The following is a 27,653-nucleotide window of genomic DNA, read 5'->3' on the forward strand; positions in this document are numbered from 1 at the left end:
CCTGTGGCTCATTTTTAGGCATGGTGTGAAAAGAGTTTTTTTTTTTTTTTAACTGGGATCTACTTCTTCTCTGGATTGATGACAAGTTTCAGTAGCTGTATTGCTCTGTGTGAACCTCTCTGCACAATACTGGTCCCTATCACCTTCCTTTATCCAACCTTGTTCACCTTGTCAGCTGAGTAAGGAAGAAAAATATCTCTGATCTCTAGGCATGGCTGAGACACTAAGTTATCCCCTCAAGAGATAACCCCAGGTCTCTCCTTCTGTGAAATGAAAACTATATGTTGGAACAGATTTTTTTCAGAAATTATCTCAAATGAAAACGTCACACATTCTCAGACCACGTTATTTCATGTATTACCAAATATGCAGTGCAGAACATTGCCAGATTGATTGTAGGTAATGTCTGTAGTGTAAGAAGGGATTGAAACACAGGTGCTAGGTCTGGCAAGGGTGAGGCCAAGGGTCATTAGAGCAGAAAGTGAGGGTGGAGAGCTTGCAGACTTCACCGGAAATTGGCAGCCCTTTTCTGAACATCTAATTCTCACATGGCAAATAGGTGACAGACCTTATATGGACAGTGTCTGAAGTGTGCCAGAAATCTAGATTTGTATGTCACATCTCACAAATTTAAAATGCTGTTAACAAAAACCTAAGCACCCATGGCCATACTAAACAGATTTGAAGGTCATGGTGGCCAGTATTCAGGTATGCCCTTAACTAATGATATTGGGGTACCTTCACTATTCTATTACTCCCAGAGACACATTTTTACCCTCAATGCCCATCTATAAACTTTCGAATATAGATACAACTATTCAGATAGTTCCTGTACTATAGCACTTCAAATAAGTCTGTGCACAAATATATTTGGTAAGCCATGATAATCTCCCTTTAGCCTCAGCGGGCTATGAGAAGATCTTGAGGACTTTGCAGACAAGGACACCAGTTAAACATTCCTTAAAAGAGGCCTCCGTGTGATCTTAGGATGAATGTTCCCTCAAGCACTGTTTGAGAACCCTGCTCACTGTCTCCTTCCTGCCGGGGTTCAGTTGCATGAACCTGTGCCTGGGGAGAAAGTGAGTCTCTCGATGAAAGTAGTGACTTTGGGGCTGGAGGGTTCACTCAGTGGTTAAGATCACTTGTTGATATTGCAGAGAACACAATTTCACTTCCCAGAACTCACATGGTGGCTAGCAACTATCTGTAACTATGGTGTAAGGGATCCAGCACCCTCTTCTCACCTCTGCAGGCACCAAGCATGCTCAGGCAGCCAAAACACTTATAAAATCAACTCCTTAAAAAGAGTGATGAGTTTTGTGTTCACATCCACAGAATACCATACTGAAAACTTGGGTTGTAACAAGGCAGAGAAGGTGAAGGCAGGATTGGGGTTCAGGCAAATGGTAGGGGGTGACCTCTCATCAGAATGCAGGTGGAGAATGGTGGAGTAGGCATCTTTCAGGTATCAAAGCTGTAAATGATCAGTTAGGGAGATTACAGCCCATCCCAGAAGACTGGTGGCCCATAGCATTGTGAGGGAACAGAACTTAGGAGAGTGGCCTTAATCTTGACCATTTACACACACACACACACACTAAAGAGTGATATCCATATTCAGGAAATAGTGATTGACACCAATGATAAGGAATAAGCTTCCTGACAACCCCCTAGAGAGAGCATGTGCAATGTTCTTCCCCTTGCAGCACTTTTCTTATACTGTGCCCCAAGTATGTACCCCATAGGCATGACCTCTGTTCTGGGTAGCTAATGTATTATCTCTCATTCTAAACCCCTGGCTCTACCCGGAATGATTCCAATCCAATATCTAGTTTCTGCAACTCATCTTAAGATGGCTATTTGTGCCCCAAAGGGGTTTATCCTGTGAGGTATAATCATGGTATGAGACCAGGCTATGTTGTGTCCCTCTCTGTCACCTCTGATGCGAGACCTTAGGAGCTTGGGGAAATCATAAGTTACCCTTTGCCATAACAAGCAAGATCAGGGCTCTAGGAGTAGAATTGATTCTAGTAGGTCGTCATACATGAACTCAACATGCAGAACATCTCCAGTATAAGGATTACTCATGGCTTTTAAATTTTCCTAGCATGAGATCTCAGTTGCCACACCTCCACTATTCAGGAAGTCACAAACTGCTGTGTGAAAATCATGTAAAGATGAAGCATGACCCATAAAGTTCAGAAGCCCTGGTTTTCTCAGCTGTCTCTTTGTCTTCACATCTTGAAATCATCTGTATTTGGAGATATAGGACTGCCTGGGTTTTCATGTTCAAAACTTGGACACAAATATTGTTTTCTCCCAAGCACCTGTCTAAGAATAGTATGAGAGTTACCCTCTGCTACTAGCTATCTTTTTTCTACTGTGCGGTCAGCTGGTAGAGTTGTGGCTGATTGGTATGGCTGTGGTTAGAGACTTAGCTCATTGCCACTATGCCTGCTTCTTCATTGCTATTTATGTAAATGTGTACCACCCAGTGTCCCTAGGCTTTAAGTTTAAGAACCTCAATAGTAAAACTCTGTCTTCTGAAAAAATAAAGCAAATGAGAATGGTTGACCATAATTTCAGTGTATTGTATGTGGTACAGTTTGAAAAGAGGATGCTTTTCCATCAGCTCATTTGATTAGATCCAGTTGCAGATTTATGCTGTCCTGAATTCAGACTTCACCTTGTAATTGAGACATCAGTTTTCCATTGTTTCCCTCTAAACTTAATACACAAAATAAACTCCCAAGAGGAATTCTGGCCAAAAAGGTACACACATACAAGTGAAGTATGCATCTGGTCGTGACCCTTTGTTCTGGAAACACTGAGGGGTAGCACTTCAGGCTTCACAAGTGGCTTTATCCTGGGAATGGTTATAATTAATGCTGATTGAACTTACAAATCTCTTCCTGGCTTTTACCCCTATTCTTTTTAGTTGACTTGGGCCAACATTCCCTATTCTTAAAGAATAGCTTGACAAATAGCTGCAAAGTCACCTCTCTCTTCTATTTCTTTCTTAGTAAAATTGAGATATGTAGCACTCCCTCTTAGAATACCACCTGGCATATTGCCAGCCTTCAAAAGTGGCAACTGGTATTGTTATTAATATTGATTCTATTGCTGTCATTTACAATTCATGGAGAATAAGAGAAATAGGATTTGCTGGATAATCTTTATGACCATTTCCAGCTCTGCTTGCCTCCTCTTCAGACTATTACATCTTTGAATAGAAATAATAGGCAGACAGAGAGAAGCAGAGTAGATATTGCCTCTCCCACTGTGAGAGGGCTAAGAGTGGGACCAGCAATGTGTCTAAAAAGTGGACCCCAGGACAATCTGGCTGTCATCGGGCAGTTTATCTGTCTATATATCAGCATCATAAAACTCTGAGTTCTAATGTTCCTTTGGGAGCATCACTTATGAAAGATGTTGTAAGATGAGACTAAGAGAGATGACCGCAGTGTAGATTTGGGTTTTCTTAACAGTTGGAGCCAAATGCAGAGCCTTCCAAAGTAGAAAAAACATTATAGCTTCTGGATCCCAAAAGACAGTAGAGAGAACGGTAGAGCCAGATAATGAGGAGTGCTGTGAAACACATTCTGCTGGACGTGACACGGCCATGGTGCCCATGCGTTTACAACAGCTGCGGTTACCCACAAAGACCTGCACCAAAAGGAGCCTGTCCACAATCCACCATGCTCAGAGGAGGGGTCATGAGGCCTCACCCATCTCACAGTATCAGGGGCTGTTGACAAGTAATGGTTGCTAAGGGAAGGGGAAGTCACTTTACTCAGTGCTGTAACAACTAATACATTGCCTGTATTCTAATAAACAATCTCCCACCCATATTTATACTAATTAAACTCAGTGGATCACAAATAACAGCCAAAACAAAACACAGGAAAGTGGAGGGGACTTTTTGGGAAGAGTAAGGGTTCAGCAGGACTGTGAAGAGAATGAGAGGAGGGGATGTAGTGAAAATGGTCAAAACGTTATATACATATATGAAATTTTTGAAGAGTTTTTAAAAAATAGTGTTCGAGTAAAGAGAAGAAGTGCAGTTTCTTTGTCTCTCTGCGTGAAGAGAGACCCCATTCCACCCCCACCCCCACTGCCTCATTCTCTACCTGGCAATCCTTCAAAGTCCTTCCTGGCCTCAATTTCATAAGACATTCATTGCAGCATGAGAGAAATTCTTCCCTTCCTTGTCCACACGTGGTTCCAAAGTAACCTTGCATGTGGACTAAGACCCCACAGTGACGTGGGCCCTGAATTTCTATGTCATCAAGATCTGGATCCCTAAACTAGAACTCCAGGAACTGTGGCCACCAAAGCTTCATAAGCCACTCACATAGTGCAGACCGTAATACCTAGAGTCCTAGAAACTGTGTGACCACAGCACCGTTATAAGCAACACCGTGTAAAACCCTGAACATTCATACATATCAGCACTCAGTAGTGGCAGGGATAGTTAGAAGCACGTCATTATTGTACAGTCCTCCCAAGTTGGGTTAGAACACACAGGAATGTGGAGAGCCCTTGGGATAGCACTCACTTGGCTTTGTGTGCAGGAGGCCCTGATTTGATCCTAAATACTGTAGAAAAATGTAGAGTTCTGCACTGTACTATATCCACTAGTCATATTAGCTGCTGAGCACCTGCCACAGGGCTGTTCAAGTTGAAATAGTTTGTATGTGTAAAATATTGACCAAATCTAGTGCCCAGGGAAGAAGTTTACTAATCATGTGTATTAATCAAGCTAAAACTAGAGGAATTAAAATTACCTTCAGTTCTCTACTTTCAAATAGAATTGCAAGAAGGTCTAAAATTCACATATGACCCCCAATGTATTAAACACTAGTGTTAGACTCTGAAGTCTTTATCACTGGGGAACACTTACATCTGCAGTGAGGGGATCAAACATATGCAACAGTCATCTACTTTCCCAGACTTCCTACTTCCAGGCTAATCATTTTGCAGTCACAGGGTTGCTGTGGTCCTCGGAAGCAAATTAAACTGCTCTCTGAAAACAACATGCTCTTCCTCTCAGGTATTTTTCACAACTGTGTACATTTCTTAAAGAAACTTGGGCAAATAAAAAACGGACTTAACTTAATGTGCTGTGAATCGGAATCCTGCCACTCACTTTCTCTTTCTAAGAGCAAATAGAAAGACTCACCAAGATCCTCTTTGTCCTGGCCTTGAATAGATAAGACAATCCCCTGTTCTCGTCTGCCTGAAGCTACACACACAGTGCTGAGGCCAAGCTGGGCCAAAGCTGCCACAGCTGGATGAGAGGCATACCCCCCATCTCCACTGAGTCCCAAAGGGCAGTGCACATGAGGCAGATGAGCCTCCCAGACAGATGGGCTTGAAAGTCCCCAGTGCTCTTTGCTTGTCCCTCATAGCGTATGCAGCAGCAGCATGAACACTATCCCATTCTCTGCAGTCATCGCCTCCAATTCTGTGTGAGAAAACAGTCCTGGCTGTGTTTATTCAACATGTGCAGGCTGATAGCAAAATGCCCACTTAAGGTTTGTTTGCTTTCTGTTTTCTTGGCCACAACAGACTGCCAGTAAGAACTATATCTTAAGATTTGGTCATAGTTGGGGGTGGGGGAGGAAGCCTGAGAACAAAACATCCATGCACATTTGCTTTATGTCTGCAGATGGGTTACTTTCTGCCCACGAGGCACTATTCAGTGATACATATGCCTTGTGCTCTCCTATAAGCCCACAGAAATTCTAGCCCAGTGATTAAGTTCAGGTACGTTTCAAAGAGGAAGGGCAATACCATGCCATGCTCTTTGCAAAAATGGAGATCAGTGTGCAGGAAAAGCAAACACCACTAGATCCCTACCCCCAGAAATCTTAGATAGGAAAGTAAAATTGGAAAATTGCCATTGGCTTTGACCTTGGCTAAATAATCCTTCAGGCAAAAGCTCAGGCCCCAGAGAACGGCAATCCTTGAAGCTCATCATAAGTAGATCAAGCTGAAGAAGCAGTGAGCAGATCCACTGCTACCTTGTTTAGAGATTTCAGAGACCTGGCAGCTTTGTAAGAAAGATAAGCCAAGGGCCTAGTACGGCTAGGGTGCAATAAGGCACCCAAGTTGGCTACTTCTGGTATATATCTACTCCTCTTGCTGAATAAATATGACCCTAAGGACATAAATCACATCAGAGGGCCAGGGAGCAAGGCCAGGGCCATGGGAGAACAGGGGTGTGGGGGCAGGTCCTGGGACTAGGTACTAGCAGCAGGGAATGGGAGTTGGGAGGGGGAAGCCTGTAAGTTTGTATGAGACAGTAAGAGGAAAGTGAGTGGTCAGGAAAAAAGGACATGGGTAAAAGTGTAGTTTTAGTAATATAGAAGCCTAATACTTGAGCAAGACATTTGTTCTGGAGGCAGAGAAGAAACTAGCTGAGAAAGCCCACACACCTAGAGCTGAGCTACTGATGACTAGAGTAGTTGAGACTGATCCTGTGTGGTAGGAGTAAGAGATAGGACCAAGACTGCTCTGAACTAACTAGAGCTTTGTCCCTGATGGCCAGTGAGATACAGGGCCGAGCAGTCTCTTGTAGGAAAGAAGGTGTTGCATACTGTCTATGTGAAGAAACGCTTAAACTCTTTTACAACAAGAAAAGATTGTTAACTAGAGTCTGAAATACCATTTTAAATTTTGTAAATTAAAATGGTTTATTAGGCTTGGGAAATAGTTCAGTCAGTAAAGTGCTCAGCATATGAGCATGAAGAGCTGGGTTCAATCTCCATAACATATATTAAAAAAAAAAATGCCCAGGGTGATGACATGTGTTTTTAATTCTAGCACAATGGAGGCAAAGACAGGAGGATTCTTGTAGCTCACTGGCCAGACAGTCTAGCCTAAATGGAGAACTCTAGAGAGAGGCCCTGTCTCAAAAATTTCCGTACTCAGGCACATAAGAGCACCCAAATACATAAGCAGGCACTTTAAAAAAATTGCTTTATCATGCAAGGTACTTTAGAGTAAAGGTCTCTGTAATTTATCCCTTTCAGCAAAGTGCACTGGCTCATTCCTAGCTCACCATTGTCCACAGGCAGAGGTGGCGTTTATGTCATCACAGTTATGCTAGATATAGCTCCGTGTCTTGGTTGTTTTTTTTTTTTTTTTTTTTTTTTTTCTCATGTACTGTGCTAGAAGCAGCATTAGTCAGTATTTCTCCATAGGCTCTCTGATTGTCATGGTTACTGATTGGACTGTCTCTCCACAGGCTCTCTGATGTCAGAGTTACTGATTTTATTGCCCTTTAAAATGTAGAGAGCTCTCCTTACTGCTGAAGATTTTAGATCTCACAGAATACAATGAACACTGCTGCATTTATATTTTCTCCTTCCACTGAATTGTTTCCTTACAAAGATAAGGTGTTTGTTGGTACATGCTTTTATATTGCTTTCTGCAGGTGTATGTGTTGTATTCATTGCAGTTTAATCAGTTCAAAATGATTTCTTTCCTAGTTTAACATTTATTAAAAAGCGGTAGAATTTAGTTTTAATTCTTACCAGTAATCTTCTCTTCAGTGTTTCCTGAGTGATAGAACTGTACATTTGAACAAAGACAAATACTTTGATGTAAAAGTATATACATTATACAAATTATATATAGCATGTTAACATAATATGTAATGTATATATACAATTACACAAGTATATTATTTTCTTTGTCTGGACTTTAAGCATCCTATACTACAAGTATAAATCTAAAGGTGATCTGTTTTACATATCAAATGCCATTTTGCGTAGCAATTTCCATATTTTCCTCTGCCGTAAATTCTACTGAATATTTGAATTTTTTTTATCACATTCCCTGAAAGAGAAACAGCTTTAGCAAACTGCACTGAAACAATTAAAGGCCAAAAGCAAAGCAGCGGGAAGGACAATCGAGCACCTCTTGTGGTCCTTATTAATTGGTCTACATGCACACACATCTCCAGCCAGCCTCTTTTGTCTAGCCTGTCAGAGGACATTAGCTGAGACTAATCCTGAAGCAACTTCCTGGCTCCCAAATGGACATAGTCACTAAGAAAGAAAGACTCATTTATTAGAATAAAATTTTTGCTGCGTAAGTGAGGGTTGTACAAGGCACATTTCATGCATCATTATCTGGGCCTGATTAGCAATGATGGAAATTGGTCCTCAATCTTAACAATCAGCGGAAAGGAACCTTCAGCTTTCACTGAAGACGGACAATTGCCATAGACATGTCTGCATTTTCTGCACAATAGGCAAACGGAGGCAAAGGCCCTTGCAGAGGCAGCTTTCAAATTGTTTTGGCAGCAGTTGTCTCACATATGCCATTGTCCCTGTGACGCAAATAAATCATGACCTCGCTCTCCTGAGCAGCAGGATGACATATCTTAGGATGCCCTGTGCCACAGGGGGGCATATTGTCCCTCGTGACCCTAGACATGGCTAGGCCACCTGGTCAATGCAGCTGATCCTCACTCAGGCTTTGGAACAAGTGCACCTGTCTTTGAATGCTATGTGACCTTGCACATGTCAGTTGGTCTCTTTTTACAGTTTCCTATCTGAACAATGACAATAACAACACCACTTACCTTACAGATCATTTGTGAGGATTTTAATACAGTGACTTAAAATATTACAAACAAGTTCTATTCAGGGTCCAGGCAACAAAAGCTGTCTCCCTAGCACAAAGGCATGCCATGCTTCTGGAGCTCACTCTGACAAGAGAAGTGACAAGAGTGACAGAAAACATTATACCCAGTATATTATTATAGTTTAAAAGAATCTGAAGATAGTTCACCTCTACGGGTGGCACAATCATGTTTCCAAGCCCCAACACCTCCCATCTTCTGCCCAGTTTAGGAATTAAGATGGAATAATATGATGGGAAAGAAACATATCAGACACTCTGAAAGCCCACTTATAGCACACCTGTAATCCCAGCGTTCGGGAAGGCAGAGGCAGACACATCTCTGTGAGTTCAAGATCAGCCTGTTCTATAAAGCAAATCCAGGACAGCCAAGGCAACACAGAGAAACCCTGTTTTTGGGAGGGGGAAGGAAAGAAAAAAAAAGAAAAAGCCTCTTATGGTAGAGGAGTAAATTGTTTCTTCCTTTCCAAATCTTGCAGGTGGCTCACTGCTGAGAGGCAGCACAAAGGGATTTAGGGGCTTGCAAAACTGAAGAATTTCTAAATACTTGCCATATATCTCCATGTGCTATGCTCTGAGATTCTCTTTGAGAGCATAGGAAGTTTAAAAGTGCCTCGTGCCAGAGCCCGAAGCCTACATGACTGAGCTTAAGGGACAACTGATAAAATGCACATAGTTAGGAACAGGCTGGCAGTTTAGAGTCTAGTGTGGAGACACAGCCCTGGCATCATGACATTCAGCTGGTCACCAGGTGCCTCGGTTCAGAGGATGCCAGGTGCAGTGCAGTGCAGATATGTACCTGACATCTACCAGCATGTTCAAGTGTCTGGTACAGCAGAATGAAACATGGGGACCACATTACAACTGATGGGGTTCAAGTATTGATAACATGTTAGGGCTAATATGAGCATAACACTCCAAACATACCATGCATTTCATTCCTAGCTTACATGCTGCATATAATTTACACATGGACATACATGCAGAGAATCTGAGTCTTTGTAGTTCCAAGGACAGTGGTGGTCCAGTAAATGTCGGACTGCCTAGCCTTGAGTAGCAACTGAAATTTCTGGAAAGGAGTACAAAGTAATAATCAATACTAAGAAATTAAACATTCCTCCTTTCTTTTTGGTATTCCCTAGAACGGAGAAAGCCACCATGCCCCCAAATGATGAAGAAGACATATTCGTTACTGGACACTTGAATCAAACCCTGGCGGAGCTTGATGACAACCTGGAAGGTAACAGCTACCAGCCTCCTACTTTGATAATATCTGGTATGACATTAGGGAAGGCGCTTTTTCTGAGGACTTTGGTGTGACTCCACAAGGAAGAAGTCTCCGGATTGCAACTTGTTTGGGATGTGTTTTGCCTGTCTGTACAGGACAACTTCCTCTCTCAGGCGAGGGCTGTTCTTGATAGACTGATTTCTGTCAGGGTCCTAAGCAGTATTAAGAAAGGGTCTCAGATACCTGATAAAACAGGATCAGATGAATGGGGAGGAGGTCCCCCCATCAGTGGATTTGGAAAGGGGCACGATGGGCATGAGGGAGGAAGGGAGGGACTGGGAGGGAATGAGGGATCGGGACACGGCTGGGATACAGAGTTAATAAAATGTAACTGACAAGAAAAAATAAAATTAAAAAAAAGAAAGGGTCTCAGTAGTTTTTAAAAATATGCAAAAAGTAATGCTGCTCTGTATGCTAAGATGTATTCTATGCACATCAAAGATGTAAATATCCAGAACACCAAAATGACCCAGGAAAATATAAAAATGTCACAAAGAGAAGCGGCTGTCTTTATTAAAACCTAAAACCCTTCCTTCATCGGTAGCACAAAATACACAATCTTTTGTCCCTGATAAACACCCTTGGCATGGAAGCACCCCATGGCACCACTGTTCTTCTCACACATTCTGGAGAAAACACTGTAAGATCAAGGCAGATGCAAATAATTGTAGTGAATAAGTAGAGGATCCTTTAGACAAAGAAGGCTACACTCTTCTTCATGGTACATATTAAAAATAAACTAGAAAAACAAGACAAGGAGAAACAAATGTCAAAACTGACCCTGATTTTATGTAATTCAGTGTTCAGTCCCTTCTCATTGGTATTTGGTTGACAGAGCCAGGAATCTGAACCAGCCACATAGTCTCCCACAGTCTGGGACCACATGGCCCCTTGCACCATGTAGTGTTTTGAAGAGTCAGTGTAATTCTGAAGACACCAAGATTTACTTATTCTCTCTTTAAGAAATTAAAGCTAGCACAAATCATTCTACATATCTCCTTGTGCGTCTAGTGAACACAAGAAATAGGAAGGGCAAAAATCCCAGTGCACTTGAAAACATTTCCCAGAATATTAAATTTAGGAGTATTTTATTATTGAATGATTTGGCAAAACATGGCAGCTAAATATCTCACCCTGAAGCATCATGGATCTGCAAATGGCTCTTTGCTTTTGGTGCAAGTTGAGATTCTGGCCCCAGGCAGATGCAGATTATAAATCAAGATAACATTTTACATGCATATTAAGAAAAAGTAGTAATCCCTGGGGAAATCAAAGTTCTAGCCATGCTTTCACTAACTCACTGGTAATACTACAAGGGGTGCCAGTTAGTGACTTGTGTTTGTCTTTCTCTGCAGGAATGGAAGAAAATTATGAAACAGATACCAGCTCCCTAACCAACTCTATAAATGGTGTGTCTAACCACAGTCTGCAAGAAGCCATAATCTCTGATAGTGGTGTGGATGATATCCCGGTCACATTTATTGGGGAAGTTTCTGATGAGCCTTTTGACTCGGGGCTTTCCTCCAGTAGAAGCAACAATGCTGTTATTTTTAACACAGGGGGTGTTGCCAGCCAAAGATCTCACCTGCCCCCATTTCAGACTGAGCATAGCCAGCCATATGTAAGGACAAATAGAAAAGAGCCTGACCTCTCCCCTCCTTCCCAAGATATCAGAAAGAGAAATCAGCCAACCTTAGCCAACACATCTGAAGATGAGACTCCAGTTGAAATAGATGCCAGAGTAACATCATTTGTTTCAAAGCTTTTTATAGATGGCCTAAAAGCAAAGGATAAAGGCAAGGTGTGTGGGTCCACTCACAGTGAGAAGACTCAGGCAGGTCACAGAGTAAACTCCCTGCCAAAGAATCCAAAAGATGGTGAAGATGAAAACAACTCAACATTCCCACCATGGTCTCATCGTGGCCAGACCTCAGGGGGAAGCTATGGACTCAAGCATGGCCTCACTACATATAAAATTGTTCCTCCCAAATCAGAGATGAGATGTTATGACAGGGATGTGTCCCTCTCCACTGGTGCCATTAAGATTGATGAACTAGGGAATCTGGTGAGTCCTCATGTGAATGGGAGCAGGACCATACCCCAGTCATCAGCTGTTGTTGAAACAGACGGTCAACCTATTGGAAAAGTCAAAGAGTTCTGGAGGCGCAACTCAATGGAAAAGCTTCTGAATGGGCCGGCAGAGTGTACGGCCAAAAAATACCCCTCCACCACCACCACTGCCACACCCACAAAACCACAGCAAGATAATGGAATGAAGACAGCCTTCACACTGACCGCTCCTCAGCAGCAGCCTGCCACACAGGAATATGGGGCACACCTGGAGGAAGAGAGAAACCGGCCACGTTCAACAGTCTCCTGTCATGTGAAAGTGCCAGCAGCTCATCCCACAGAAGTCACATTCCTCAAGCCCCAGAGAAGAACATCCAGCCAGTACGTGGCCTCTGCCATTGCCAAGAAAATGGGGCCTCCAAAAGTCCACGCAGATGTGGTGAGACCACATAAGAAGACTGCTGAAAAGGGCCATGAAGAACCAAAGCTGCCTAGACCACCCCCCACCGGGAAAGATGATGCAGCTCCCAACCCGCACTCAGAGGCACAGCAGCATGAGCATGAGACAAACCAGGGCTCTGTCTGCCTTTCCAGTACCCCTGGTGTGCAGCTGCCAACCGGAGACCATCCCAGAGTAAAGACTAGCAGCACATATGGGAAGTCATCCACTCAAGACTGTCCTGCTGCTGTCCACAGAAACTCCTATTTCCTCCCAGTCAGTTCTTCCCAGAGGGATCATGTTTCTGTGGGACAGAGCTGTGGTTTCAATGAAAAGCAAACTACAAGTAACCAAAAGGCGAGCTCAACATCTAACCCCACACAGGCGCTGGACAAGGCTCACCCGCCCCCTCCACTCTTGGCAGAGGCCCATGACTCTGGGAGGATACTGATGAATGGCTCTGCATGGGTTCCAGGAAATTATGAGCCTCCCCACTCTCCAAAAGAGTCCAGCCTGACTAGCTACATCATCTTACAGACAGAGGAAAAGCCCAGTCCGTTATCTACAGATGGTCAGGACGCAGATGCTGCTCTACCATCCAGCATTTTTGGGCCAAAGAAAAAATTCAAGCCTGTTGTTCAAAGGCCAGTTCCAAAAGACACATCCCTGCACAGTGCCCTGATGGAAGCTATCCACTCATCAGGAGGGAGGGACAAGCTCCGCAAGGTAAATGTGGTGGGCTTCGGGTGTTGGGTTCAGGGAGCTCCTGGGCAGGGCTACCACCCTATCTTAGATCTTAAGAATGGGACTGGAAGAAAGGCTGCAAAGGCAGAGATGCAAGTCTGTGGGTTTCATTTTAACTACATTCTATCTCCTTCTAAAGCATTTGAATAAAAGCACTGGAGAGGCTTTAGCTTGTCAGGCTCCAGCAGTGAAGTAGAAAAGATGTCAATCAGTAAATAATCATCTACTGGCCCAGAGTAATAGTGAGGCCAGGGTGTGGTGCTGTCTGTACTTTGTTCCAGAAGTACTCTGTCAGCTTTGGGTTGTTGGAACAAAATATCTGAAAAAAAAATTAGAGAAAGGAAAGGTTTATTTGAGGGTCAAGGTTTGGAGGTTTTAGTTCATGGCCAGTTGACTTACTGCTTTTGAGCTTATGGCAAAGCAACACAGTGTGGTGAGAATACATGGCAGACAAATGCTCACCTCATAACCAGGGAGATGAGAGAAAAAAGTGTCTCACCATCCCCTTCAAGGACCTTCCACCAGGACTACCCAGTAAGGTCTCCATCAGCTCCTAGTTGTGGTAGGCTGAGAAATTTTCCTTCCATGAGCTTCTGGGCAATGTCTTGACACTTCGAGACAGTAAGCCATAGGAGGGCCACTGCTTTCTGTACAGCCTTGTATTACTAGAAAAGGGGACACATTCTGAGAACTGCATGGCAAGTGGTTTCATTGCTGTGTGAACATCATGAGGTATCACACAAGCCTATATGACAACAGGCTAGCACTCAACAGGGACTTCTTGTTACATCAGATGACATCAAGAGGAGATTGATAAAGGATGCTGCTTGTGCAGCAGGCCCTAGCATTTTGGAGGAAGAAAAAAGAATAAAACCATAACCCCAAAAGTAGTTGTCTATGCCAAAGTAACCAGAGAACCTATAGGATAGTGAGTGCATAATACAGCAACATAGTCACCCACAGTCACAATGCAGAGTCACACACGACTGCGTGTAGCTATGTGTCATACCTCTGCGTGTCTACCAGCACAGGGCATATGCTTGCCTACACTAGCATCATGCCAAACCCCTATGAAGTTCATTGCAGTAGGACATTAGTATGGCTACAGAGTCACTGGGAGACAGGAGTATTTCATCTCTTTTCAGTCTTGTGAGTCTGCTGTTACCAGTGTGGTCCGCTGTTGACTGAAACATTATGTGATGGCATTACATTCTCATTCTACAGCAGAAATAGCAAGAACTTTGTGATCTTCCTCCATTATCAGGTCACGTAACACATCCAAATCTTATTACTGAGCTGCTAATGCAAATACTGAAGAGTTAATTCCTCCATTTTTCAGCTGAGGAAGCAAAGCAGAGTGAGTCTTAGGTGCTCTGGCCCAGTGTCACCCACTAACATCCTCATCTAGGTCTGTAAGATTTCAGCACACATGTCAGCTAGGGAAAGCTGGGAAAACAGCAGGAATAGTCTCATAGTAAGAGACAGTACTTGATACAACCTTGATTCTTCTATGCCCCTCAACTTACTACAGGGTTATATCATGGTATCCCAAAACAAGTCAAAAACACCCGAGTTGAAAAGGCCTTTAATGCGCTGAACCCAGCTGAGTCTCGTTCCACGTCCTAAACTGCATGTGCTCAGAACATTATTTACATCAACCCACATCTGGACAACATAGTCTAGCTCAAAGGCTGCTCTACCCATGTGTTGAGTGACTCAGTAAAGTTTTTGTATGCTGTGCTGAAACTAGAAAAACAAATGGTTGTGTACCTAAGTCTTGCTGTTGTGGCTAAGCTGTAAGCTCTTCCATGATCTTCTGGGTGTATCTTTAAGCAGATGGGTTGAGGGGAATTGATGCTGTAGGCATCTGCTGACAGGGAGTTAGCCTTTCCTTATCTTCACAGTGGAATACGTTAAGCTTGTTAATATTCTAGACTGCAGAACTCACCTCAGAAGGAAAGCCAAAGAAGCCATCCTACATGGAGGCAGAGAGCGAGCGATCTGCCCTTCTGGCAGCCATCCGGGGCCACAGTGGAACTCTCAGCCTAAAGAAGGTAAGGAAAAGGTCCTTGTGTATAGAACAGATTCAGAATCCTGCCTGCACTTCTCCCTAGCAAACTAGACTGGCACCACTTAGCTTCCATCACTGTGACTAGATGACAGCAGCAACTAGATGACTAGTGTGCAGCAGGTGGATTGCTAACTCCACTTGCTTGGCACATTGTCACCCAACTCTAGGCATCTGTTATGACCTCTGCTTCTATAAGTGGCATTTCTCTACCTTTCCTGCAGGCCTACACTAACACTTTTCAAATTCTCTCACACACTCATCATGACCTCAGGGTAGGGTACCAGGCCACTGTCACGGTTCCTACCATCACAGACTGAGGCGACTGTGCAAAGATAGCCCTGGACTTGCATAATTGTAGGCACAATATTAATTGAATTTAGAGGCAGGGCAGTGCACCTGTGGCTATCACACATGGGATTTGATGAATGATGTGACTTGTATATTCCCCTGGAGTTTTAGTGGGTGTCAAGTTCAACCCCCACTTGGTCAAAGCTGTGTGTCCAGCTTCTATTTCTATCTTCACATGTGAAGAAAAATATGAAACTAGAGAGTACTCTTGCACTCCTGTTATAGCTGGCACCACTGAGCCATGCTTTGGAAGAACATGGGGATATATGTATAAGTAATGAATGGACATATTTCTGTTTTCTGTGGTTCATCACTAAGGAGCTATTTGAGGTTCACTGTGAGATGGGTAGCTATATGCTGTCTTCTTGGAAAGGAGCTTTCCTCAAATTGTAACTGTTAAGTCCTTCAGTCTGCTATAACAAAGCACTATAGACTGGGTGGCTCAGAAACAATGGGGGTTTATTTCTTACAGCTCTAGAAGATAGAAGTCAAAAGTCATGGCAATAGCAGAGTTGGTGTTTTGTAGGGTTGTCTTTCTGGTCCCTAGTACCTCCATCCCAAGGCTTCACATGACAGGAGGTTCAGGAACTCTCTGGGGCTTCTTTTATTTGGTACTGATTCTATTCATGGTAGATCCACATTTATGAACTAATCACTTCCCAAAGGCTCGCCCTAGGTTCAGCACCATGGAGTATTACAGGTGAGACGGGGTACATGAGCACTCACTCTAGTAACCACTAACTGTCTCATTAGGTGTCTTCGCTTGCCTCTGAGGAGCTCCAGAGCTTCCGAGATGCTGCACTCTTGGCTCCAGGTTTGGACAAAGCTCAGCAAGAAGACCCTGGCCTCCCACCACCACCTGCCCTGCCACCACCACCCCCTCCAGCCTCCCAGGCTCCATCAGCTCCCATAACGGTTTCTAGGTTCAGCACTGCCACCCTCAGCAACACAGTGGATGCCAGGCAAGCCTTGATGGATGCCATCCGCTCAGGCACGGGAGCCGCAAGACTCCGAAAGGTGAGCATTGCTACGGGAAACAGAAATGGAGGCAAAACTTATCACGCAGTCCAGCTTCTGGAGGGCACTGCTGAGGGAGGGGTGGATACAAAGAGCTAACTCAGGAGAAAGCCAGCTCTGCATGTCAGGTGCTGCCCATGTGGCAAGGTTTAAGCTAAACCCACTACTGTCTCCCTCCTAACCCAAACTCATTGCTAGTGCAGGGTCAGGCTGGGAGAGAAGCCACGGTGCACTCCCTAGAGCTCCCCAGAGGGAATGTAGCACCCTTAGCCTACAATATCGTCACCTCTCTTCCCCTACCCACCTTTGTCTCCTTCTTTCTGCCAGCATAATACATAGCTGTTAGTGCATTTGGTCTCCCAGCAGAGCACACACACACTGTTCTCCTCCCTGGTTCTCTTTTGGTAGTCTAATGAAGGTCTGCACATCTGCTCCCCACCCGGACACTGTAGAAGACTGTAGTCCTGAAGCAGTATTCCCAGATTCTAGCTGGCTTCCAAGCTCTGTTTCAGCTCAATGCTCCTATCCTACTAGTTCACTGACATCTGGGGCTGCCCATGCCTCCTGAATATGGCAAGTTATACTAATAAAGAAAGCTAGGGTACTTTACATTTTCCAAGAGAGCGTTTCTGCTTCCTAAACTGTGTTGTCCCTAAAGAGGCCAGCAGAAAGTTAATTGCTCAGGGCTCAGAGGATCCAAATCACTTGCTTTAGTCATACAGGGACTGGACCCAGCCCAGAAGGTTCTTGTCACCCAGGCTGTATTCTCCAAGGAAAGCAGGTCACCCATGAAGCCGGGGCTGTGCCACTTTCACATAAGGCTGCCATCTCTAGGAATAAGACAGACAGATCTCCTTGTTCCCCACTTAGAAGCCTAATGGGGCAGAGGAGAGGAGAGCTTCCTAGGACATGTGACTTGGAAAAATTGGCCTTCCCTCAGCACCACTCCATGGGCACCTATAAGCCACGATTTTATTCTATCACGGTTGCTCCTGAGGTGTAGTTTCCCATGCTCCATAAAATCTATTAGGCTCAGCTCCCTGGCTAGCCCCCTCCCCTTGAACTTGTCTTAGTTTGGGAATAGTCATAGCTGTACAGGTGTGACCTCAGGAAGGCACCCAAGAAATACCACTCCCTGTCAAGGATGTAAGCCATCTACATCGGAGGCCTAGCTCACTTCAGGTCTCTATCTAGCATAACTGGAGAATGGCAAGCTTCCAGCTGGCCAAGAAGGAGCACAGGAACATTACTCAGTACCCTTTGGGTTTCGCATTCTTATTGAATTTGTATATTTCTGAACTTGCATCATGAATGGCTGAGAATGGACCGTGGAAGTCAGATAATGGCTGTGAATACAGCCCTGAGGCCCCTCTGGGCCCCAGACAGCCATTTACCACTGACTGAGTTCCAGAGCTGGTGGCTCTGAACCTTTTTTGAAAAGTCCTAAGCGAGTAATTTAATGAAAACTGTCACCAGACTTTGTTTCACAGTTCCTAAAATCATGTTTCTTAACAAAAAATCCATAAGCCCAGGCTTGTCAGAAGGTAGCACCAACAGGCCAGCCAGGTTAGACTGTCTATAAAGAGACTTTGCTTTAAGGTTTGGGGTAATTATCTATATCATTTACCCCTCTAATATATTCTGAAAAACGCTGAGTGTAACCTATCCAAGGCTTCCCTCCCTTTCATTTCAGTGAACTAGTCAACCATGGTTTGTAAATATTGAGTGGAAATTTCCAATAATTAACAATTGGTGAGTTATAAATAAGTTTGATTACAGCAAATGGATATTAGTATTATACTTGTTAATGCCTATTCCTTTCTCTGAGAACTCCTTCCTCTGCTTTGTAGAAAGTTAAAAAGAAGCAAGGTTGAAAACAGTCTGAAAGAAGAGAGTAAGTGTTTAGGAAAGTAAGGGATAGAAATGAAGGACAGAAGATGAGGATGTCTGAATAGACACAGCCAGTTGAAGGTTTGGAGGTGAGGATGAAGTTAGCCAGTATGAACCCCAGGCAAGGGTAGAGAAAAAGTCATCACAGTTATTAGCCAGAGTAGGAGACCCAGGTGTCATTTCCCACATGGTCTCAGTTTTGTGTCAGCTACTTAAATCGAATACATAAGACCAAGTTTTGATTCTATTTCTTCGACTGACTTAACTCTTGGGTTCCTCCTTTATCCACTCTGGGAAGTATGAGTCCCTAAATGTTTAAGGATTTGTATGGCACATTTGTTTACAAGGTGCCTGAGAGCTGGGTCCTTGGTGATGAGGGGCAAGATGACACTGAATAGGTTCTTGTCACTGTATCTGTAACTTGTGCCAAGGTGATTCTCTGCCGCCTGCTGCAAAATGGGCATAGGATGCCAGGGTGGGATGGCACACCCCTTTGAGCAGCCCTTCCCAACCTCTCTCCAGGGTGTCCAGGTGCTCATGGGCTGCACTGCCCCCCTCCTGGGCAGGGCCTGGATCCCTAGGGCCATTCCCCCACCTTTGTGGCCACTGGTTTGCCTTTGGTCTGCTGCAACTTTCACTAGAGCACCAGATGTGAGGCCTTAGGGGAAATGTTCACAATTCAGGTAATGGTTCCAAAAGGCTCATCCGGTGGTCATTTCTGGCTGGGAGTGGACAGTTGACTTCCATGGCTCTACAGTGTCAAAACACGTGGACTTTTCCTCTATTTCTTTAGTTTCCTTTCCTTCTATGGTCCAACTGGCCTTGAGGAAAATGCAGTAGGTCTGCAGCTTCCACATCATGGACTGAGCTCTGTACAGTTAAGCATATCTGTGGCTCTGCATGCCTGGGTGTTCAGTATAAGTTCCTGCTCAGGTGGGCCCTTGCAGCTGGCTCTCCAGGACTCCGTGAAAGGCTGCAGGGCACAATCCACAATGGTTGCTGCCTCTTAGAAAGCCCTTTTCTCAGCTCAGATCCTGGGATGGGAGGCTTCCCCAGGATTTAGAACTTTAAGAATAACAACAAAAACAAACCGACCATGGTAAGCAAAATGGAATGGTTAATGACCCTACTGTGACTCAAGTCTCATTGGGAAGATACTGCTTACAGTAGAGAAGGGTCAGCTTGATAGAGAAAGAAAAATCATCTTAAAGATGACAACATTGTTTTTCAAAATGGTCACAGTAGCATTTGCCATCGTGGTGTGTACGGCCCAGGTCTTTTGCTGTTGATGGCTGCTGGTGCAGCTCCCAGCTGCCGGATTTGCTTCAGGTTCCATGTGAGGACACATGATGCTCTGCTGTAACAACCCAGGTTTCTTCCTAGGACATCTCCTCTTCTCAAAGACAGTGCACACCCACCTCCCTGTGATAGCATCCTCCTTTTTCCCTCAGTTCTTCGTTCACAGCAAAGGTAAAGCGACCTTGTTCCTCCAGCTGCCTTGGCAAATCTGTGATAAAGAAATTGTGTCAGAGGGCCTGGCACAGACATCTAGTTTCCTCTTATCTGTGTGCACATGTAAACATGCACATGGCAAAGCTTCAGCCCCTAAGCCTTCAGTGGGACCTGCCAGGATGCAGACACTAGGAGAGCTGTTGAGAGCAGACAGATGAATGAAGTCTCACTGTGCCCACAAACTCACTGAGCCACTGAGACACAGAAAGAGAAAAACAACCTCTCAGAACAACTGAAGGGCTTGGTTAGAACCCCCACCCCACACAGAGGGCATGGCAGGCTTCTGCCAAGTCCCCTGGGAAGAAAGGCTGTGGCTTCCATTTGATAAATAGACAGGTGGGGTGCTGATATCCTAAGTGACTTTTCCTGGCAAAACATTCCTAGGTCAGCACCTTTGCTATGCCCAGACATCTTATCATCGCCTGGCTGCCTTGGCAAATGCCCCATGAACCATGCTGAGCTCACACAGCACAGGTGCCCTCTTTCCCACTAATGGAATCACTGATGTAGACACATGCATGCCATGCCCCTTGACCTCAACAGGAAGCCCCAAGATCCGATTAGACATGTGATGGTATCAGGAGATCCCGAGCTAGGGAGAACAAACCTCTTCCTTCTCAGCTGAAGAGAACTCCATGTTCCTGGGACTAAGGAGCAGCAACCTGTTCAGCACAGACCTGACTCCTGAGTATGGCTGCTGCATACACTGGGCTCAGGTTGTTCATTGTGTAAGCTATGTGTAGTTAAATCGAAATGGCTTCAAGACAGGCAGTCGAGATATTCCTGTGACAGCACTCCCAAGTTACCTGCTGTCTCTGAAAATGGAGCCAGGGTAAAGCATGTTATGAAACCACTGGGGGCAGTCATCCTTCCTGTTTTCACTCTAAACTGTCTAAAAGGCTCCTTTGGTACCTGGGTTGGCTCAGTTTTCCCACATTGTCACCATGTAATTTTCCCTTCAGAATGCAAGCCACAGCTCTGAGTTCCCTGAGAACTCGTGTAAGTACTGTTGGATGTGAGCCTCTGTTTGCACAATATGGCTTTGCCCAGCAAGGCTCAGCCACCATTGTACCACAGCCCCCATCAACAGCTGCTGGCACAGAGTGGACATTGGGTCACAAGTTGAAAGGAAGATTAAGACAGAGTAGGCCTCCTTCGCACCGTGGGTACATTCCAGCCCTCCTGTTACATCCTACTATCAATATGCTGAGAGCTCACATCCCAGAGAACCACTTGAAAATCTTGTCAAATATCCAATTCAAGTTACAAGTACACAACTTTTCTTTGGGGAAATAAAATGACCTTAGGGAATCTCCAGTCTTCCTCTCTGACTTGTTTGCACCCTCACCTGTCAACCAGCTGCTGGTTCCTCTGGATGGATTCTTTGGTGCCTAGAATCTTCCCAGCCAACTTGGAAGAAAAGCACTTAACCAGAGAATTCCCTGCTTGCTTGGAGAGTTCTTTTTTTTGCCAAGAAATCATTCCCCAGCACCACTGCTCACTCACCTTTTTCCATACAGAGAATATTCTTCTTAACAGATGAGGAAGAAAAAAATAAATAAAAATTTAAATATTTTTTTTCAGCTTTCTGTGTTCTCCATAGCCCCTGGAGAACTTTTCTTTTTGTCTAAACAACATGATATGAAAATCTTTTAGAAAGCATGACTCTTGTAGGAGGTTCCAATGTGTGGCATCCATACTGATCTCCACTTTGAGGCCTGCTTCTCAGTTAGGCACTGCCTCATACATGCATGTTGTATCCTAGGCGACTGCTGGTCTGTTGATCACAAAAGCATACTGTCAGTAGCAGAGCCATCTCTAGTGCCAATCTAGATGGCAGTCAGTTGGCAGTAAGCCTGAGTTGACATCGTTTGCTGTCTGTATAAGCTCACCAGCTTGCCCCATTCCCACTATCCTCATGGGCCCTGAGATATTTACCTAGTTAAGGTATCACAATACTCCCAGAAAGAATGATCTCAGAATCTTAACAGCTGAGCTGGACATGCTCACTCAGCCTATGGCTCCATGCCCAAACCTACATTACAGATCACTCAACCTGGCCCTGGTAAGTGATACAGTCTGTATCTGTAGTGTGGTCCAGGAGGTCATATGCCAGAAAAGAAGCCTAATAGGAGCTCTGGCCATTGTTGGCCAGCTTCTTCTGTTTGCTGATTCCCTGCTGGAATATGTGTACCCTGACACACATGCCCTGTCAAATACTACCTCTATGATATGACTCTACAGACCCCAAACCTTGGGCTGACCCACTTATGGGCTGAAACGTTCAAACCCAAGAGCCACAGCAACTCTTTCCTCTGTGCAGGAAGCATGTTGGCACAGGAGCACCATGGAATCACACAGTGAGCATGTGTGCTGCCCAGCCCAGTGGGAAATGACATTGGAGCACCTCACAACTCTGTAACATAGACCTCATTCTCACTTTACCAGTGGATGATAAAGGGGTGAGAATGGTGTGAGCACATCTCAAAGCTTCACCTAGCCAAGGTAGAAGCCCACAGTCTACAATATGCTCTTGACACTCAACACACTTTCTGGTTTTACACCGTGGGACTTCCTTATGAACTATCTCAAAGCTGGCTGAAGGGTTTGCCTAGGTTTCCTAGCCATTCCTTGCTCTGCCTTCTACTAAATATAGTTTGGCAAGCTCCTTTTTTTTTTTTTTTTTTTGCTGTTTTTGCATGAAAGATTGTTTCTATCATTTTTTTATAGAAAAGTTATCAAACATGTTGAAAAGTTGAAATAATTGTGCAGCAAACATCCCTGTATCTATCCCTAAGACCTTTTGATAACAACTCGCTGTATTTGTTTTATCCCATATCTGTCCATCTTCATAATTTACTTTTCTGCTTACCTGCACACACTTTGTTGAAACGAGATCTCACCGTGTAGCCCTGCCTACGGTTGAACTCAGCACATTGAACTCAGTCTCTAGAATGCTGGGCTTACACCTGGCTCAGGATTTTATATGTGTGCAGTAGAAGTACATTGCAAACATCAGCATTCATGACTCCTGGGTGCCTTCACCTGCATGTTACTGGAGTTTACTTCTTATAGTTGCTTTTTAGGTAAAATACACGTAGAGTGACATACACATATTAAGGAGCTCAAAGGTTATTTTAATGGGGTCCCATCCTAACCATCTTGATGTTGGTTTTTTTGATAAGAGTGACAAGAAGGATAAAGTTGAAACACTATTTATAAAAAGCTTGCAGGTTTATTAGGTTCTGCCTTGGTAGAGTTTGTATAAGCTGATTGGGGAAACAAAGGTCTGGTAACGTAGGAAGACTACTGACCTGGATCAGTGGAGGTGGACCAGTAGAATCACACTACCCAGGAAGAATGGATAAGGCACACCTAGGAGGAAGGACAGAAGGTAATTCAGCCTAGAAGATAACTTCAAGAATTGGATTTGCCATCATAACTGAAGAAACCAAACATCTAGGAAAATGCGACTTCTAAGTAATTTAGACATGGAGCCACAGGGATCATAGTCCCTGAGACACCCCATAGCAGAATATGATGGTTTGCATTCAATATCTCCTAACCCAGCAACAGCTGAGCTCTGTGGTATAGAAATGGTGCTGACACAGTCCCATTGTCCTAGTTAGGGTTACTATTGCTATAATGGAACACCATGACCAAAAGCAACTTGGGAAAGAAAGGGTTTTATTTATTTGGCTTTCACTTTTACATCATTGTTCATCACTGAAGGAAGTTGAGACAGGAACTCACAGGACAGGAACCTAGAGACAGGAGTATGATGGAGATGCCATGGAGGGGCACTGCTTACTGGCTTACTCATCATAGTTTGCTCAGCCTGCTTTCTTATAGAACCCATGACCACCAGCCAAGCTGTGGCACCATCCACAGTGGGCTGGACCCTACTCCATCAGTTAATAATTAAGAAAATGTTCTTCAGGCTTGCCTACAATCTGATTTTATGGGTGCATTTTCCCAATCGAGGTTCCCTCCTCTCAGATGAGTATAGCTTGGGTCAAATTCACATAAAACTACCCAGCACAGCCATGAACTTCTTGTTTAAGGAGCAGACCTGCAGTCCCAGAATACCAGGGCAGCTGGCATACACAGCCAATGCTCAAGAGGAGATTGTGATGCAGAGCAATCCAGAGACCTGCAGAGCCTGCTGCGTTTAGCAGAGCAGAGCTTGATCAGCCCATACAAATGAAGCTGTAAAGAAAACCATCAATGAGGACTAGAAGAGAGAATCTGAAGTTCTCATAGGCTGAGAATAATGCCTTCAAGACTTCCCAAGCTGGACTCAAATGTCATGTCTTTTGGGCACTTGATAGATGCTCTTGTCTCAGCAGTGGACAACAATCTACATGACTCAATCGTTCAAACAAGGATCAAGCTGTCTCTAGATGACCACATCTCAGAACAAAGCTTATGAATATACACATGACTGTGAAACTGTTTAGCAAGTTTCAAGGCAAAATTGGAAGTGTCTGACATCCAATCAAAAATGATCAGGCAACAAAATGGAAGGCCAGCCTGAAATACTAGCAACTGAGCATGACTCAGACCTGCCCCATAATGAACCCAGATATTAGAAAATAGTTAACGTGGCTACATCTAAAGACTACAAATAATAAGTATGTTCATGACTATAATATGATTACATTGAATATTAATAAAAATGGCCTCAAGAAAATCCCCAAACATTGAAATAACATAGATTTAAATTAAAAGAAAAAAAATCAAAGGAGAATTAGAAAGTAGTGTGAGGTAGCTGTGAATTAGACCATGAAAGTTGGAGGTGCCAATAAAGTAGTGATTTCTAGAGAATTCCTTGGTGTTTGTCATTCTACAGTTGAATAATGTTCTTCCCTGGAAAACTAGAAAAATAAGAGAAAAAAAACTGAAGTCTAAAGTTAGCAGGAAAAAATAAAGGTCATAGCAGAAATCAATAAAATGAAAGATAAAACTGATTTTAAAAGTTAAACCCACAGCTGGTTCTGGAGCAAAACCAATAAATCAGTAAGTCTGGCACAGGATATATCAAAAGAAAAAGGGTATTTTGGTCAACTTTAGGAAGGAGACATAATATCACACAAATTCTACAGATACAATAAGAGACTTATATGAAAGGAATATCACACACAACTTCATGCATGGGTGTGTTACTTCAAACTGTGAAAATACAAACAAATGCATAACTCCAGAAGATATATGGAAGCTGAACAACTCTACATCTGGTAAAGAACCTGAATAATAAGTAAAAAGCCTTCACACACACACACACACACCACCACCACCACCACACCATATAAAACACTTCCAGGCCCGGATAGTTTCACTGATGAGTTCTACAAATGTAATAAAGACATCTAAAGAAATTCATCCCAAAAGTTGAAGAGGAGAGCAGGTCCTAACTTACCCTATAAATCCAGCTACTGATTCCAAAACCAGAAAAAATATGACAAGAAAAAACAATGTAAGAATGATGGTGTTTTCTGGCCAAGAGAAAGGAGTTCTAGGAATGCAAGGTTGGGTTAACATTTAAAATCTATCCCCATATGAACTATTTTTAAAAATCATATTAATAGATTTCTTTGAAGCATTTGATGACATCATATGTCATTTCTTGTGAAAAAAGGAAATTCCTTAAACTGATAAAGGCCATTGATGAAAACTGGCAGCTAACCCAGGCCTGTTAGGAGAAGAATGAATACTTTCCTGATACCAAAAAGCAAGAAAATGCCTGTTTTCTCTGCTTTTTCTTTTTAACACTCATGGAGAAAAAAAGGAGAACAGCAAGAAGATGTGGGTGTGTTTGCATTTGCATACATCCGTAAAGCAGTTATCAAGTGCCTTGAAACTGAGAACAACTGCCCATCATCAAAAGAATGAATAAACAAATATGATGTGTTCATACAGTGTTCGCAGCAATCACAGAAATACTGATACCTACAAAAACATAGATGAGTTCAAGGCAATTATGCTTAAAGAAACCCAGACATAAAATTTAGCCCATGTCATATTCTTTGGATTTCTATAAAATCTAGAAAATATAAACTCTTTACTATTAGATGATTGGTGGCATTTGAGGGCTGAAGGGTATTAAAGGAAATCTTGAGAGTGATGTTGTGATCTGTGGCCATACTGCCAGTGGTAAATGCATTATTAAAACATAACATAATCACAGCACTGGGGCACCAGAGGCCATTGGACTGTCCATAATTCAGTGTACAGCCTGTTGTAGGTAATGAGTTCCAGATTATTCAAGACTGCACAGAGACTGTCTCAAAGGCATGCACACACTATCAATCTATCAATCTACTCACCCACACATCCATCCGTTCATCCATCTGTCTGTCCATCTATATCTCTATCTCTCTATTTTTATCATCTATCTCTCTGAAGCAGAGATACTGTGTCAGTCATATTTCCATTGTTAATACAGTAAACATTTATTTAAAAAAACAACCACCTTCCTCCCATGTACCCCAACCCAGGCAGCCACCTATAGGTTGTCCCCACTGGCATGGCCTCCTGCCCTCATTCCTGACCATCTTCTCCTGCCTATCTTCTTCATAGGACCTCTCCACACCCCAGTGGTCACTGCAAAGATGTTAGAGTCTTCTCCCCTGGAAATCAGAAAAAAAAAAATACTTTTTTAAGAGTTCACTGGGTACTTTTCAAAGAAGTGTCCCCATGTGTTTCTTAAACCTCCAGACCCAGTTTTCCCAGCTTCTTGGTGTTCTTGACTCCTCAATGAATCTATTCTGCTGGTTTGGATTGACAACTGAAACCTGATTAGATGAGCATGGAGAGCAGGGCCTGGAGTTTGGGAGAAAGCATTAATAGAATGTCTGGGCTGTGCTACTCTATAAGCCTACAGCTCTCTGCCTGCCCTGCTGGGCTGTACTGCTGGCCATGACAGAGTCTTTAATGAGGTACCACCCTTCTCCCAGCCTTCGCCATGGCCCTGGACCTGCCTCTTCAGCTTCTTTCTGATTCATTCCCTCTCTTAGCTTCCTCTGTAGCTCATATATGCATATAACACTAATGGACCTGGCTGTATCTCCTCCTGGACCCTAGGATGTTTACCCTGCATAAGCAGACTACTGTAGGTATCTTGCATATGTTTTTCCTTCTGCTAGGGATGGAGGGATGGAACTAGAGCAGGGGTTTGGAGAACTATAGATGTCAGACAGACTGGAGAAGCACCTGTGAGGGGCCACAGTGTGGACACTGTACAGCTTCATAATTGGCAGCTGTGAGTATTTGCTATATAGGCCACTTATATCTCCTTGTTCCCAAGCATTACCAATAAGGCTGCCCAGAGAGGCCAACCCCAGAATGTGGAGGTACCTGAGATCAGAGGGTACTGAAAAAGCTGGGGAAGATGTTACTCTACCCACATGAAAACAAAAGGAACTGGGCCATGTCTGTGAGTGGCCAGAGGACCTATGGCCTGAGTAGTCTTCACTGAGCTAGCTACTTGTAGGCATTTGACTCAAATGAACTAAGTTCTCCTAGCTGAATGACCTTTTGTCTGTATTATGGACCTCTGACTGAATGTCACTATATAGAAAGTACTTACATGACCCCAAAGTTTGGACATCTCCTTCATC

The 27,653-nt window shown here is 43.7% G+C and overlaps 1 protein-coding gene across 4 annotated transcripts in view; it reads left to right on the forward strand.

Annotated features, from left to right (window-relative positions):
* The window catches only part of Cobl (cordon-bleu WH2 repeat protein), a 244,038-nt gene that overhangs the window by 213,224 nt on the left and 3,161 nt on the right, over positions 1 to 27,653 (forward strand). For all 4 annotated transcript variants that reach the window (XM_055623924.1, XM_055623926.1, XM_055623925.1 and 1 more), the window contains 4 exons: positions 9,798 to 9,895; positions 11,299 to 13,178; positions 15,131 to 15,250; positions 16,369 to 16,632. In XM_055623924.1, coding sequence (XP_055479899.1) covers positions 9,798 to 9,895; positions 11,299 to 13,178; positions 15,131 to 15,250; positions 16,369 to 16,632 — 2,362 coding nt within the window. The remainder of the gene's footprint in view (positions 1 to 9,797; positions 9,896 to 11,298; positions 13,179 to 15,130; positions 15,251 to 16,368; positions 16,633 to 27,653) is intronic.

The sequence above is a fragment of the Psammomys obesus genome, unplaced genomic scaffold (genome assembly GCF_907164565.1).
Source record: "Psammomys obesus unplaced genomic scaffold, mPsaObe1.curated_primary_1811, whole genome shotgun sequence".
In the NCBI taxonomy this organism is placed as follows: Eukaryota; Metazoa; Chordata; class Mammalia; order Rodentia; family Muridae; genus Psammomys; species Psammomys obesus.